This window comes from Mytilus galloprovincialis, chromosome 8, assembly GCF_965363235.1.
Source record: "Mytilus galloprovincialis chromosome 8, xbMytGall1.hap1.1, whole genome shotgun sequence".
Taxonomy (NCBI): domain Eukaryota; kingdom Metazoa; phylum Mollusca; class Bivalvia; order Mytilida; family Mytilidae; genus Mytilus; species Mytilus galloprovincialis.
In genome coordinates, this window is record NC_134845.1 from 59,502,482 (window position 1) to 59,519,636 (window position 17,155).

Consider the following 17,155-nt stretch of genomic DNA (forward strand, 5'->3'; position numbering starts at 1 on the left):
ACATTTCTAAATGAACCAACTATAACAAGATTCGTCTTCTGAATATCAAATGTACAACTGTTACAATAATAAGTGAACTATGATCCCTTGTCATCAATTTACTTGTACACTTCAACAATTGCAGAGTGCAACTGACTGCAAATTCTGAAAAGTAAAGAATGCTATTGATACCTTTTGTGTACATGTAAATCTACTACATCTCTTACATAAAATCAAACGTAAAATGTTACCTTTGTAAAAATATTAACCATACATGTACATGTATATGAAACCGCACTAGCTCCAACCCTAGGTGCATCGCGGTATATTTCAGATTTATAGTACAAGGCTGGTTTATTTCAGACTTCAACAATGAACAAAGCCCATATTGCATAGTCAGCTATAAAAGGCCCCGAACATGATGACAGTGTAAAACAATCCAAACGAGAAAACTAACGGTCTCATTTAACTTAACCATTTTAAAAATTAATAAAAATGTGTTAATAAGCCCATGTGCTATAAGAAAGATAACTCAGATTTCTTTTAGAGACGTAACCTGAATGGGAATAGATTAAAAAAAAAGTAATCAGAACGCACAATGTTTAAAAATATCTGCTTTTACAATTTGTAGGACAAATTAAAAATATTTGGTGGAGCTCATACACTAATAAATATTACAATGTATAGCCAAACTACATGTAGTTCTATATCATAACACCGATAATAAACTACTATAATTGAGATTTTTTTCAGAATGACATCCTTTAAAATAGTAATATATACAAAATAGAGTACACAACATAAAGGCAAAGTTATGCTAACCGGAAAGACAAAAAAAGTGTTTGTCGTTGGTTGTTGGTTATTAGTTTGTTGTTTAGCATCAATCTTGTTAATTGTTTCTTTTCTGAATTGTTGGACATCATGTTTTCTTGCCCGGTCGTTTGTGTTTTACTAAACGGTACTGGTTACCTCGTTTGAATTTGCACTGGCGATGACCTATTTTTTGGTCTCTGGTGGATAGTTGTCACATTTGCTATTAAAGCACAATTCCGCATTTAATAGAATTTAAAAAAAAAAAGAAAGAATAATTATCACAGTGAGAAAGGAGGAGAGTGACCTTACAATACATGGATTCATTTAATAGCGGTGACCTTTATAGGAGGTTTGATTCTTTTAATAAGTATGAACGAATTTTGAATCATGAAATTGGACTTTCTAAAATTGAGAATGGAAATGGGGAATGTGCCAAAGAGACAACAACCCGACCATAGAGCATACAACAGCAGAAGTTCACCGACAGGTCTTCAATGCAACGAGAAATTCCCGCACCCGGAGGCGTCCTTCAGCTGGCCCCTAAACAAATATATACTAGTTTAGTGATAATGAACGCCATACTAAACTCCAAATTGTAATATGCCAGATATAATCCAATGTTGTAGTTTTTTGGAAACAAAGTGAATCTTAAATCGTTTTTAAAATACAAATTGGCTCATGATTACACATGAATCTGTGTAATTTCATATATTAGAAAATTTGTCCAACGTTTGAAAAATACCTCTGGTGTGGAATAAATACAGAATTAGCAGTTGCAGATCAAGGAAAGGAATCAACGATAACTCGAACACTCCTCCTCTTTTTTTGGTTTGAAAATATGTTATTTTAGCTTAAAATAGTCACAACAATTTTTACCTCGCTACGCTGGGCAGAATTTATTCTTTTTACGGGAATTATGTCTCTTTCAAAAACCCTAGATCCTCCCCAGCTTAATTAATATCCTTAGGTTACCTCTTCCATGCATATTCAGTGCGATTGATCATTAACTATTTACCAGGTAAAACACATACTTGTATATCCACGCAGTCAACGGAAAATAACAGTCACGCATTTTCGTGGTTCATATTTATATTATGCACGAAAATTTTCCTTCAATCGCTGCATATATCAATTATTACATGTTACATGTCTAGTTTTTTAATGCTTTTAAGGTGTATATTTCAAAATGTTGAGTGCAAACATACATGTTTATACACAAATATGGCAGAAGAGATTGAAAAATGTTATTACAACATTATAAACAATATCTCCCATGTTACACAAATAATCATGCACGAATATATTCCATTTATTGTAATTATTTGACGTGAATTAAATACATGTTAACATGATTTCACTTTACTGGATAACAACTCGTATCTATATATGGTTATGAAAGAAATCTATCACCTGACCTTCTTCCAAAATGTCATTTGAGTAATTCAGTGTTTAGAAAGCATGCGTGTCTCCCTAGTAAACACGTGAACATACTAGTACATGTATCTTTGCTCAGAAGGTAGTTGCATTTTGGTATAACAAAATTAAACAGTTGGCATCAATCAAAAATAGCTTTTGGAGTTATTCTTTCAGTGATGTGTGAGCTTTTTGACGTGTTGCAGACGTCATTGTGACTTTGAGATAATGAAAAGTAATATAATAAAATTGAAAAATAGGCAGTATGTCAAAGAAACAACAACCCGACTAAAGAGCAGACAACAGCTGAACGCCACTGATGGTTCTTCAACTGAAATTGTGTAAACTTGCCTCGGGTTTAAATAAAAATGTCGTTTTTGAAGTTTTATTTTGTGAACAAGACTTCCAATGGAGCCTTTCTTCGTATATGTTAAAGCTTATTCCCTTAACAGAGGGGGTTCAAAAGTAAATCTATTCCTTTTATGTTATATTGAGACTGACCATACTGACAGTGTGCTCCTCCTTATTTTCTTTATCCCGCACCCTTTAATTTTACGGTATTTATAAACTGTGGGTAAAATTAAATAAATATTCATAAAACTATTTAAATATTCACCATTGCATAAACGGGCACTTGCTACGAGATATATGAACAATCTAAAGTATGATTTTATTTTGTCAATCATTTATGAAAGTGCAATAGTAAAAATTGTACTTCGCTTTTGCCAGCCAGTGTGGTTCAATTTTGTAAAATTAAGCTAAGAAATATTGATGATGAATTATTCACTTACAAGTGAATAATTCGACCTACTTGAATCTCTATTGATTTGAACTTCAATTTCAACACCTTAGCTAGAGATGGTTAGCGCACGTAGTGTGCGTGTTCGGTTATTTAAAGTAAACGAATATCAACATTGAAAGTGAAACAAATGTAAATAATTGATTGACTGATTCGACAGGTAAAAAAGATGATTAACATATAATTTTAATCTAAGATATGAAATAAACAGACCTTGAAAAATCCTATTGCACGTGTTCACTTTGTATTTATATATATATTTATTTTTATATCGCTTATAATTTTGACTATTAGAGATCTTCGGAGGTCAACTCGATGGTTATTTAGATGGCATCAAGACTAAAATACAAACGAAACGAAGCTAAATATTATTGAGTCCATGCCCTGTACTTAATTTAGATAAATGTTTTACATGGTTATAAATTAAATATATGCATTTGAGTAAGATTGGTGAACATGAATTTGATAGCAAGTGCCCCTTTAAAAACTTACTTGTACTTATATAAAGTATAACAATCAAAATGAATTATGTAATTACGTCCTATTATAGGAACTATTTCGCCTAACTTTAATTTCAGCAAACAAATGCATTGAGTGCAACAGCAATTTTAAATTTAAATAACTTAACAACAAATCTAAACAAATTATGAGACACATCTATTAACATTCTTACATAATAAATTAAATATCAGTCCCCGTCGTGATCATTCGCTATCTCTTTGGAGTTACCGATAAAGTTATTATTTTTCCAATTTCAATACATAATATATAAACATGTATATTGATTTCTTCTAAACATTTAATTTTCATATAGACTAAGTATGTAAACCTTTGCATAGCAATCAACTATCATGTATCTCAGAATTGATTAAAACGTTGTTTGTTTGACATATATCAAATATCTATTCTTTAAGGCGAAAACTTATTATAAAATACAGCAGTGACAATTTGACAAAAAGTAGCTTGACGGAGAAAAGTGGTTTAACTAACCACTGAAATATGATGGCATGTTGATAAAAAAGAACCCTAACGAAAAGATTCTTCTCTGGATTCAGTTACGCTAAGAAAAGAAAATTTTCTCGTAACGAAAAGTCTTATTCAGCAGTCAAGCTCCTATTAAACGTGGCTACGTATTTATACATCCAGTATGGCTAGGGATCATGGCTCACAGCTTGAGTAAAGCGAAGATGTTGTTATATAGTCCAGGATGCGAGGCTACATCCAACTCAGCCGTTGAACTACTTTGATATACCAGTGATGAAATTTAAATGTTGTCTCTATTTACCTGTTTAATTATATTATCTTCATTTGGATCAGCTATTTTCGAATAAGTCACTGCAATAAAGTTAAAATAAAGAATACTGTGTTATTTGAAATAATGTGTAATGCATGATTACACAAAAAAAGGTTCTTTTGTACACTTAAAACAAAGCAAATGAAACTTCTGTATTGTTGTTGATCTTAATTTGTACAAACTTCCTGTACCGAGTATTTTGTATGTTTATTTGTGTATTGTACCTTTTGATTGTCCACTTATTGAGATTAAAGCAAGATGTGCTGTTTGATCTCATGTCAAACGTAGAATTGATGTCCGATTATCAAATTTGTCGTAACATGCAATATTTCATTAAAATTTAAATATTAACATACATGTATTGGTAGACACTTGGAGTCGGTTTCACAAAAATAGTTAAGACTAAGATTGATCGTAAGTCATGAGTAATTCAGTATACTTAGTACGATCACTCTCAGTTGTAAGGTGTTTTTTGTGAAATCTACTCCTGCTTTCAATGGAATCTTACGTCGACCTCAAGATGACATTTGTGATTATCTTTATATACCTTAATTATAATTGATGTCCCATGGATGTTTTATGTAGACCCCACATTACACCTGTTTCGTAGTTTTACATAAGCAGTCCAATTGAAAAGAATTTTAATAGATTGATTTATTTAACGCAGTTAGCTTCGAAGCTAGTGATACATTTTCGATGAATAATAACGAGTACATGTATACAAATGTCAAAGAACAAGAATTTATAACAGTTTTTTTCAACACAAGACCAGTACCAGGTCTGAACCTGCCTCGCTGCAGGTAGTTAATTGAGTTTGCAAAATATACTGAAGCTTAACCGATTATTCCCTTTCATTGAAGGCAAGATAATTTAAGACCAGAATTTTCTATGTACAACTATCATCCGTCATGTAAAATATCAACTATGATCGGCATTCAGGAAGTGGCTACACGGAAGAAATACAAAGTGCTTACTAGCTACAACTTAACCATATCAAGTTGCAGACCAAATATTTAATCATTAATTTTCCTTGTACATGTATGATAAAAGCTAAGAAAATTTTGACGAAATTTTCTGACCAAGGTCTTTTGGACGTTTCCTGGACCTGCCTTTGGCCTTCTACGACACAAAATACCCGGCGTCGCAGGTAAAAACAGAGCGGTTGACTAGTTTCGACTCCCATATTGAAAACAAGAGGTAAGTTAAAGTAAACATGCTATATTAGTAAACATCCTGCTCAACAAAACGACACACTTCTTCAAGGCTCTTACAACTGACAAATAAAATACTGTCCAGGTTACCGCGACGTGTTTCTCTTTTTTTTTCTATTCTTTTTTTTTTCGATTGGGGATCATTCTTTAGTTAATGGCGCAGAATAACTGTTTAGGTTAAATTTAAGAAAATCCAACTACAGCAGTTTAAGGGATCAAGGGTAGCGTATTTCCGAACACTTTAATTCATTTTTGTATCTTTGATTTGTCGTTAGGTTGCCGTATCTAAATATATCGCACACATTCTTTTAAATAATCCGAAATTGACAAATTTCCTTTTCGTAACCCCACAAACGATCATAATAAAATTTCCTGTTCTAACCTTTTAACTGTTAGGGACGGATTCTATTTCACTCTATACAAAGAATGCACTACTGATTATATACAAACTGAAATTAACGACAATAAAACGTTCAATTCATTTATGACATTGATTCGGCATTTAATGCATACCTTCATTTCTGTACTTATGAAGTAGTTACATTTCTATATATCATAAAAGATCAGCGATCAACTGATTTGTGAACATATTTAAATATTGAATTTTTATTCATTTTAAAATGTAATTGAATATACTAATAAGTTCTTACTGTTTTATTCAAAAGTTATTGACTAACGGATAAAAGAGCTGCATGGAAGTAACAAAAGTATTTTTTTTAAACTTGAAAGACGAGATCTATGAAAAGTATACTAAGTTCTAGGAACTAAGAGGATACATAAAGAATGTACTTAACGTTGTACCCTGTACAACTCTTTAGTCTAAAAGGTAAGTTAAATTTGTTTGACAAAGATTTGAAAGAGGTTCTCGGGTAAACGATAACAAAACAGCAACCCAACGACAGAAAAATATACATTTAAATATAATTATTATGTCATGTTTGTTTATAAGATGCCACGGTCTGAATTATACAGAATCTAGAATGAAATTAACAGAGTGTAAATGATCTTCCATCTTCATTTGTACATAAAAAAGTGTAATGAAAATATATAATAAATGTTCAGTACAAGACAACTGAAACGAAATTTCAATGATTGATCGGGTTTCGATTTGGGTCAGGTACTGTACACAGACAGTGACGGTTCGGGTTTCGATATTGTCTGGTATACATAATTATTTTGGCTTCATTTAACTGGTTTTCTTTATCACAATTCTTATCCCATTGCTGAAATTTCGAATATTTGTTTAAGTAACATATCGTTACGGTGTTTTGACAACCAGAAAATTTTGAAATCGTTGTGCTTGTTACATGAACAACAGCTACTGTTACATTTAGTATTAACAGTGTTTGATTAATTGTTTTATAATTAGCTTAATTTAAAAAAGGACAAGAAGGGAGATACTGGGATCACACATGTTTCATTGTTAAACGAGACGACCTAAGGTAACAGAGTACGGTTTTGTATCCCTTTTATTGTGGTCTGAAAAGAAGAAAACATGCATATTCTACCACAAGATCCCATTGATTTTGATACTTGTTTATTTCCTTTCTCTGTGGTATATTTCACAAAACAAAAAATAATGCTCGGCTAGCCTCGCCTATTATTTTAGATTTTAAATTAAAGATTAACATATATCTTTGAGTTGATGTATAGTTTTATACATATCATGTATCAACGATGCGTTGTTGAAGAATGTAACATGTTTAACCCCGCCACATTATTTATGTATGTGTCTGTCCCAAGTCAGGAGCCTGTAATTCAGTGGTTGTAGTTTGTTTATGTGTTACATATTTGTTTTTCGTTCATTTTTTTTACATTAATAAGGCCGTTAGTTTTCTCGTTTGAATTGTTTTACATTGTCTTATCGGGGCCTTTTATAGCTGACTATGCGGTATGGGCTTTGCTCATTGTTGAAGGCCGTACGGTGACCTGTAGTTGTTAATGTCTGTGTCATTTTGGTCTTTTGTGGATAGTTGTCTCATTGTCAATCATACCACATCTTCTTTTTTATATGTATATTGATTTCAATGTTATACTTTTACCGTAAAGTTTAACGGTAACCGTTGTAAAGTGTGTGATATATAAAACGTACAAGACGGATATGGAGCATAATTAAATATACTATAATAATAAATGACTTATTTTATACATAACTTTTTGCAGTAACTGCCTAAACTGTATTCTGTTGAAAAATGACACGTTAAGCTCTTAATCTAAATGGAAACCTCAAGTTTTGAAGATAAAAACATTTCTAAATATACAGAATTTCAATTGGGAACAACCAACCCCTCGCACTATTGTATTGTGTTCAAGCCGGCAAATTATATCATGTTTAAAACATGAGCTCAATTGTGAAGATATATTCTGTAAATTTCTAATTGAATACAACAATCCGCCTTATTGATCCAAGTCTCAAATTTATTCAACATTCATTTAAATTTAAAGTTATGAAAGATGAACTTAATTGAAAAAAGGTTGGAAAAGAATTTGTTGACAGGGTCCCCAGCGTAACAACAATAAAGTATTGAATTGATCGCTTGTTATTTTCTATTTAGAAAAGCATCATTAAATAGTATTGCTTTTTAACTCCTTCCAACGAATCGCGTGTTTATGTATATTTGTATGTAAATTGTATTTCACAAGCATGTGACGATTGCATATTCAAATAAACCGTTAAGTGATTTGTATTATGCTTTAGTAATTCGTTTTCTGTTTACTAAGAAGGATATGTGTTTATCACACAGTCATCTATATACATGTGTGTACACCATTATTTAAAGTAAGTAAAATTCATTTTAGAAAGCTTAAAAGGTATTATAAGACATACAGGGACGTACATTGTATATTCCTAACTCATTTAATAATATTTTATATATGCATTTTCATTGGACATTGGTGCGTATTTATACACCCATGCAACACAGTCAAATGGACAACACACTAGAAAGGATCTTACTGTCGTATGTTATAGAGAATGACCATGGCCATCATTTGGTTATAATGGTCAGAAATGACTTTGACATCCTGAATGCTTTTCCGAATTGCTTCTAATTTTGTTTTATAAAGATCTCTGACTGATTATCAAATGTAATGTAAATGTGTACTTTAAAATCTTTAATTATTCCCGGCGGACATTTTAAGGGACCAGAGAAGCTTCGGAGAACTGCTAGTGAATATTGTACATCTATGAAATGTAACGTATGAGAAAGGAAGATGTATGATACATGTACATATACGATAATTGTTATTTGGTCTATAAAAGGGCAAACAAATGTATATACATTACAAGATTGAAAAGATGAGCGTGTTAGGAGCGTGATTGCACATTATGCTGAACACGATATTTTTCTGATCAAAACGGGACTCAGAAAGCCGTTCGGCTGTTATACGCTGTACATAGATCCGCCACTGAAGTTTGGAGACTTGAATTCATTTTAGTAATATGTCGGACACTCTTTTAGTTTTACAGACTATCGGTATTGGTATTTAACAGACTTATGTATCTTCTGCTAAAGGGTCTTAATTTGATAAATCTATAATGCATGTTTTTGAAATTCTTCATGCCGAATAAAAATCAACCTTATCATACATTTGTAGTACCTTTCCTTTAAAAACGAATTTATGGACATTTTTTGCATCTTTCTAAATGTTAAACTTCTAATAAAAACTTGACTAATAGGACTAAATATACTTTAACATTAAAACGACCTTTTCTAATACGTTAATGGTCCCTATAAACCGTTCATAACGAAAGTCTTCATTCTATTTTAATTCAAACAAATCGGAAATAAAATACGCAAATAAATGTTCAATAAATCCCTATCAATACTATGTTTAAAATTGAAAATTAATCGTGCTTGAATTATTAATGTGTATTTTAGATTCAATTTTGAATAAGATCTGCTGGCGAAAATGGCACATTAATTTTCAATAGTGCAAACCTTTTATGCGAATAATTGAGAATAGATTGATATTTCACCTCTTTTGCCCACATTTTCTTTTCACAAATGTGAGAGAATTACTTTGAAGTATTTGCTCAATTTATGTAATCCAAAACAGATATAGATGTTTGCCATTAGATTTAACCTAAAAGTGTCACCTTTGATATTTCGTCAAATAAAAGAACTGTATACTTATAGTGTACTAATAAAAAGAACAAGAATGAAACACGCTAAATTCAATTATTGTCATTAGTCGCTAACTATCTTGTTTTTCTTTTTCTTATAAACATTTCTCGTATAAACTGTTAAAATGCATCTTGAAAGTCGCACCCTTTAATACTAATGGCTTAATATACTGTTTGGATTTTTGCTCATTGTTGGAGACCGCATAGTGACAGTTGCTTTATCTTACATCTACTTAATTTGTTCTCTTGTGGATAGTTGTTTTACTGGCAATCTAACTCTGTCTGACTCTATGTAAATAGATATAGGAAGATGTGGTATGTGTTTATATACATTGGAGGTAAGCTTTTATAAATTCTGATCTCATTTTTAAATGTGCAATTCAATTTTTACGATTGTGTTATTCCTTTATTCTTATAATGGACTAATAGACACACCTAGCTAGTCAAGTGAATTTCATTATGTAATCACTTGATACATCATTTTACTTATATTGGAACGATATCGATTGTCAACGAAATTGTATAAATTGTCATCATTTTAAAACCTTAAGAAAACAATATTACGTCATAATTTGTTCCAGATACTAGATAAATGATAAAGTGTTTCATCTCGATAGATATGAATTCCCAATTTATCTGTGCATATTTCTAAACAGATTTGAAGTGAATTCATGAAACGCCTAAATTGGTTGTTACATAACAAAACAGCCATATTATCACATGCAAGCAAACAAACCGAAGTAAGGAAAAGCAATTTAAGTGTTTTTTTTCACGTGAAAACGGCCTGACATATATGATACTATTGTATATGATGCCCAAATCAGGCTAAAAGTGACTGTGAGGTTATTGACCTCACTCGATTAACGGCCATATCCAGGGGGACGTGGCTACGTTTATTTCAATCCCATATCCTCAAACGGCCCAATCAAGACGAACGTGACAGCGTATCTATACATCCCATATTACTAAAATCAAAGTCGCAACATTAAAAGGCATAACTGAAGCGCTAGATAATATATATAAGTGTCAATTAGTAGGTATTAATATGTAATAAATAAAATAGTCTTAAACATCAAACGCAAACTGCACCAACAAAAAACATAAACATATAACTTCAAATAAAACAGTGTTAAGATTTTTTCCATATACTTAAAGGCGAGGAAAGTAACATTTATTAGAGACAATAAAAACGGTTATTAAATCAGTGTTAAAGCTAAGTTAATTTGAAAACTTTCTTATAATGGACCACTAGCAACAACTACTTAGTCAAGATAATTTCGTTACGTAATCACGTGAAACATCGTATTACAAATATTGAAACGTTGTCGGTTGTCAAATTAAGATATCCAGGCACTTTCAATTTAAGTGCTTCATCTTGAAAGATATTCATTCCCGATGTATCCGTGCATACTCGGTATTCCTGATCAGATTTTATGTGGATTGGTTGTTATATATTAGTTTTGCCTGTAAGCAACCACACCGAAGTTAGGAAAGGCAATTCAAGTATTCTATGACGTGCCGACGGCCTGACATGTAATACTACCATATTTGATGTACAAATTTGGGCGAATGTGACTGTGAGGTTATACATCACAAACGACCAACAGTCATATTCAGCCTAACGTGGCTACGTACGTATATTTCAATCCCACATCATCAAACGGCCCAATCCAAACTTACGTGACAGCGTATCGATCATGTCTATACATCCCACATTTCTAATACCGGCGTCACACATCAGCGTATAGCTCCGACGTACATTTGTACGCCTGGCGTGGTAAGAAATCATGTACATGTACGCTGCCAATACACTAGTAATATTAGATGCATTAAACCTGTCAATCATCTGTATCGTGTTCACAACAAGCTTTAAGCGTGTAATGGGCGTACGAGAAGCGTACATACGCGTTTCTTGGGCGTTCATGTAACGTATGTTGGTGTATGTTTGGCGATTGTCTAACGTAAATGAAATGCACGCTACGTAGAAAAAAGTCTCCTGGACGTATTTGAGACGCGCCCCAGTCGTATCTGGGACGATAATCTGTGCTTTCGGTGTGTCTGGGACGTTTTATTATGGGGTGTTTGTGGTAAACACACTCGCATACATTTTAGTTAAAGTCAAACGATTTTGAAGCGGATACAACATGCATTTAACATGTCAGCGTTTTCAACGCGCTTGTAGCGTATGTATAACGTGCATGTATATATAGCGTATAGATATACGCTAGACAAACGCTTGAGCTGGATGGAAGTTTTCAGCTGCATAAAATTTCCTGCAGTTACATGTATAGTGTTCACCAAGCGTATACTTTTGCATTTTGACGTACAATGTACTTCAAACTTATGCAACGCGCGTTAATCGATTCCTTCGCGTTCCTCTAGCGTTCCTGTAGCGTGCAACTAACGTATACCGACTGTGTCAATTTTCTCTTTACGTCTGGTGCACGCCGGTCTATACGCCAATGTGTGCAAACGGCATTAAATCAAAGTCGTAACAGTAAGATGTATTATAATTGAAGCGTTGAATTATATATACAAGTGTAAATTAGTACGTTATAATAAGTAAGAAATGATATAGCTGATTAAAAATGCCTTGAACATCAAACGAAAACTACCAACAAAAGCATATTAAACTTACAACTTCATAAAATAGTGTTATGTTGTTTTGCCAATATACTTTAAGGCGAGGAAACCTTAGAGATAATAAAAACGGTTATTAAACCAAAAATTCATTTATTCATTTCGAATATGTCATACTATTATATTACAACCCTTCAGTTTTATATTGTAGTTCGTAAAGCTTTTATTTCACATATTGAATAATCAATTAAATGTATATTGTGTTTCGGTCCATACAAGCTTATTTAATTAAAATGTTTCTCCTTCGTCTACCACCCTCGGGATTTCATTTTCTGAGATACCCCCTTGTAATATTCATAAGACTCCGTTGGTGAATACAAATTGAAATTACGTTACAGTTTAAGGATCAATGCGAATACAATTGCAAATACTGTAGCAAATCAATTTAAGAGTCCGTTATTTAGCTCATATACACTAGATCATTATACTAGGATTAATTGAGATGAATTTTCGAAACACACCACAGCAAAAATAAATAAATAGATAATCCTTCATGCCGGATGATTGACATGTATAAAATTAAAGATTAAATCAATCATATGTATACTCAATATATACATGTTACATAATTATACATTGTACATGTTTATCTGGTTACTGGAATGAAAGTGTCTTCTCATATCAAAACAAGTACTTATAAATGTTGAAACATATACTAGGTATTCTGTCTTTCAAGATACACACCAAATAAACTAGTCAATATGAATAGAATTTATTCATTCTATGCATTCTGGTGAGTTTTGCACAATTATTATTCTTTATTTTTGGTTTTACATTCTAACAAGGGGTGCTCCTAAAGAGGAGTATATATATATCAACAAAAACACAAGACTTGAACTTAACACTACACATGGTCAATTTAAGACGCCAATTAGCAAACTGAACGTATTGCGACGCTCGCCTAGTTCGCCCTTTATGTGATATTGGTGTAATCCAAATAATTTCTGACTTTTGGGAGAAATTAACTGATGTTAAACGACGATCGCGAAGAGGACCCCAAAAAGATCTGTTAACCAAAAAAGAAAAAATCTCTTTTCCATTTTCTTGATATCGAAGCGATGTAACGTGAGACTTTATATGTACTTGCAACATATTTGTGTGTACTGTACCACTTTATCCTTATTTGTACAATAGTCGGCAGATTGTAGGATATAAGAGGTGACACAATCGTTAAAGAAATCCTGTTCCTCTTAATCACGCTAATAATCTAACCATGGGTACATATTCTAAGAAAAAAGCATCTATAAAACTTATATAAGACGATAACACGAAGTCAGAAAATGGATTTTAAATGTAACAGATCGAAGTAAAAATACCTATTTTGTTAAGATTTTATAATATTTATTAGGAATTATTTAGGAGCTAAATATATTATAATTCCAGAGTCGTATGAATACAAAATCATATTCTATCCTTGTAATAACAATATTAGCATAAACTTGTCGTGAATAAACATATAGATGATCTTTATATATTATACGAGAACACTTCAAAAAATATATTATATGCAAATAGGATGTCGCTAACATTTTATTGATATTTAAAATATTCTGTTTTATCCGGTTATAAATTACGGATAACATCTTGTTTAAATAGAAACCTTTTTAAACCCACTGTATATTACTTCGACAGTTAATTTGGGTTCTGGAGTTGAAAATAAGTTTTGTGTCAATCTCATCCCGATATAATACGGAGGTAAGGAATGTTTTACTAAATCTCATACATGTATCACTCCGCCATTGCTTTTAGAGCCTCTTAAACGTGAAGCTATATTATACATTGCTTCGTAATTTTGTCATCACATGAAGAATGTTAACGAGATTTTAGTTGGAAAAGTTTTATCACTGTTTCGGTATAATAAATAATATACATTGTCCATGTGTAGAAACTTCTTTAAAATCTTATAATTCTTTCCGGGAAAGTTAAACTAAAGTGTTCAGTTCCTCTCTATTGATACACTTTTGATACTCAAACTTCAGTCATCAATTGCTCCTCGTATACATTTATTAACTATGTATATGCATTCAGGTATCGCATCTCAAATTTATTCGTTCATAGTGTGTTAATCTACGTTTTTTGATTGAGTTAAGTCTTCCAATTGATAGTTTATCGTGTGTTTTCTATGTTGTGATGTTATACTATTGTCTCAGTAAAAAAGAGAAGGTTTGGTACCATTAAAACGTTTAATCCCGATGCAAATTTTTTCACCTGTCCTAAGTCAGGAATCTGATTACAGTAGTTGCTGTTTGTTTATGTAATTTATACAAGTTTCTCGTTTCTCGTTTTTTTTTTTGTATAGATTGGACCGCTGGTTTTCCTGTTTGAATGGTTTTACACTTGTAGTTTTGGGGCCCTTGATAGCTTGTTCGGTGTGAGCCAATGTTCCGTTTTAAAGGCCGTACCTTGACCTATAATTGTTTACTTTTATAAATCGTTATTCGGATGGAGATTTGTCTAATTGACACTCATACCACATCTTCCTATACCAAAGTCAGGGAAGCGCTTCAAAAGCAGAAAATGTAGTATGTTTTATTTTTATTTTTATTTTCACGTGCTTTTGGCCTATGGATCATATCTTGCATATCAATATCCTTATACTTTCTATAAAAGTTATACTTATCTTGTAACGCAAAATAAAAAAAAAAAAAAAATAATAATAATAACTTAGGCTATATACTAGTATTATGTTGTTCAGTGTTGTAAATTTTCTCACCGGCCAATTGAAAATTTTAAAAAGAGTACAGGTTTTCAACTTTGTATATACAAACCAAACAAATAAACATCAGGACATCATACGAGCTCCAAAAACTGATCATGAGCGAGACCGGATATATTGACAGTAGATTTCGTTCTGACCCAAATCAATATTTCTATAGTGATACATTTTTGTAGCCCACCGACAGAGACTATTTCGTTTTCTGCTATATCTGTATATAAGGTTAAAAGGTATTCTGATTAAAATACAGAGCATGTGTTCACTCTTTGCTTACAAGGGTATGACAACGCGCCATCTGGACCGTCTAGTTCATTCTGCAATCCTCGGTAGAATCCGCTACTCTCCTTCTGAGGGTACGGAATCGGCCGAGTTGAGACGAATGCGTCTAGTTGTGCCGTAATGATACACAGCGTCAGAAATTCATTTTTATAATATTGTTATTTCTGAAGTTAAGAACTTGTTGTTATTTGTTTTTGACAAAGTATTATTAAAATTATAAATTCCAGTTTTATTCATTCATTCATTTTTGAATATTTCAGATAAAAAGATGTGAAAAAAAAAATGGAAAGAAGTCGAGAAAGTATTCTAGACGGATTTCAGTTCCAAAACAGTGACACTTACTGGGAATTTCGGAGACTTCTCGAAAGAAGACCTCCTAGTAGATTTTCTGATGGATTATCACGAGAAGCTCGAATGGTCATTGATCAATTAAAAGAAGAGTCTAAAACATGCAATACAGCACAAACTTCTGATGAACATAGTCATAATTACACGGACAGACGATATTCTAACTTGAAGCCCGCAAAGACTAAGGTAAAATCCGATGAACCTCGAAAGAAAAAAAGTGTAACGTATACCGATTCGTTGGAGAAATCCGCTTTACGTTTAGACCGTGACATAACAGACCCTAATTTTAATGAAAAGAATTTACGTAAGCGCTCTCTAGGTGGCGGGCCTGTGCAATCAGCTATGGAAACGATTGAAATCGTGAATGCTTCGGAACCTACGGAAACTACCGAAGATGATTTTGCTATCGAGGAGATGGCGAAACATAATTCTGTGGAAAAATGTATAGTGTGGATGGAAGTAAACGACAATAAAGATGATTCAGAATCTATTGCTGGTGCTGTTGCTGAATGATTTTCGTTTCTTTTACACCAAGTTTAAAAACACAATTGAAACTCAATCGAGATTACACATAATGTAGTTCCAGTTTTCGCAATCTGCTTTCATGGTAAAATTGTACGAGTTTCTATATTATTTATTGATGGATAGATATTAAATCAGATTCGATTAAATTATATTTTCAAAAAACAGTCTATCAACGACACATCTGAAACTAGAGTAATCTAGGTGACAGACCGAATGGCAAATGTGGTACAATTCATATGAGTAAATCACACTATAATTATCTTTAAACGCGTTGTATTTTATTAATTTTCATATATGTTATTTATTTTTGTAGTTTGATAAAATATAATATATATATACAAATAAAAACCTTCCAACTGAACGTGATTAAATGATATCTCCTCAATATGCAAATATTTATATATTGTATATATATATATAAAAGATTTTTAATATTCGATTCTGCAGTTTTTAACATACTTTTTTCAATTATTTAAAGTTTCAATTTACAATATTTAAATGTAATTGAACATATTTTAATTAGAAAACAAGTATTTGTAATATTTGCTTGTTTAATATTAAGCATGAATGTGCTTTTAGGTCTGAAATGATTTTTTCATGGAAGTCGCTTTTTTATTCAAGCATTGTAATTTAGTCTGATACATGTACATGTTTCAACTGACACTATACCCATATTCCTGATAAATTCAAATGGCATGAAGCAACATATATGGTGTTTTTTTTTAGAACAGCATGATTGGTTTTACAATTTCCAATGAAATTTCGACAAATTTCTTGCGTGTATTTCTAATCAATTAGTCTGCATGTTATTTGTAAAAGAAGCGAGATTACATGAATATGTTATAATAGTCAAAGGTCCTGAAAGATTGTATTATAGTAGTATAAATATTTAAGCCAAGTTTTAACCACGGGATGTAGCTAGACTGACATCGAAAATACAACAGGTTGTATTACCCCCTTAGCTCTCCCATAAGAAAAATAGGTTAAAAACAATCTGAATTTAAAGCATAAG

General features: G+C 32.0%; 1 protein-coding gene across 3 annotated transcripts; it reads left to right on the plus strand.

Annotated features, from left to right (window-relative positions):
• The first annotated feature begins 5,991 nt into the window (after positions 1-5,991).
• Positions 5,992-16,849, plus strand: LOC143042299 (uncharacterized). 3 transcript variants are annotated; one of them, XM_076214567.1, is made up of 2 exons: positions 5,992-6,335; positions 15,531-16,849. In XM_076214567.1, exon 2 carries the CDS (start codon positions 15,553-15,555, stop codon positions 16,129-16,131), a length of 579 nt encoding a protein of 192 aa, XP_076070682.1. In that variant the 5' UTR covers positions 5,992-6,335; positions 15,531-15,552; the 3' UTR covers positions 16,132-16,849. The 3 variants fall into 3 exon arrangements, with proteins under 3 accessions (XP_076070682.1, XP_076070683.1, XP_076070684.1); XM_076214568.1 differs by lacking the exon at positions 5,992-6,335 and adding an exon at positions 8,192-8,288; XM_076214569.1 differs by lacking the exon at positions 5,992-6,335 and adding an exon at positions 13,882-13,970.
• The last annotated feature ends 306 nt before the right edge of the window (positions 16,850-17,155 follow it).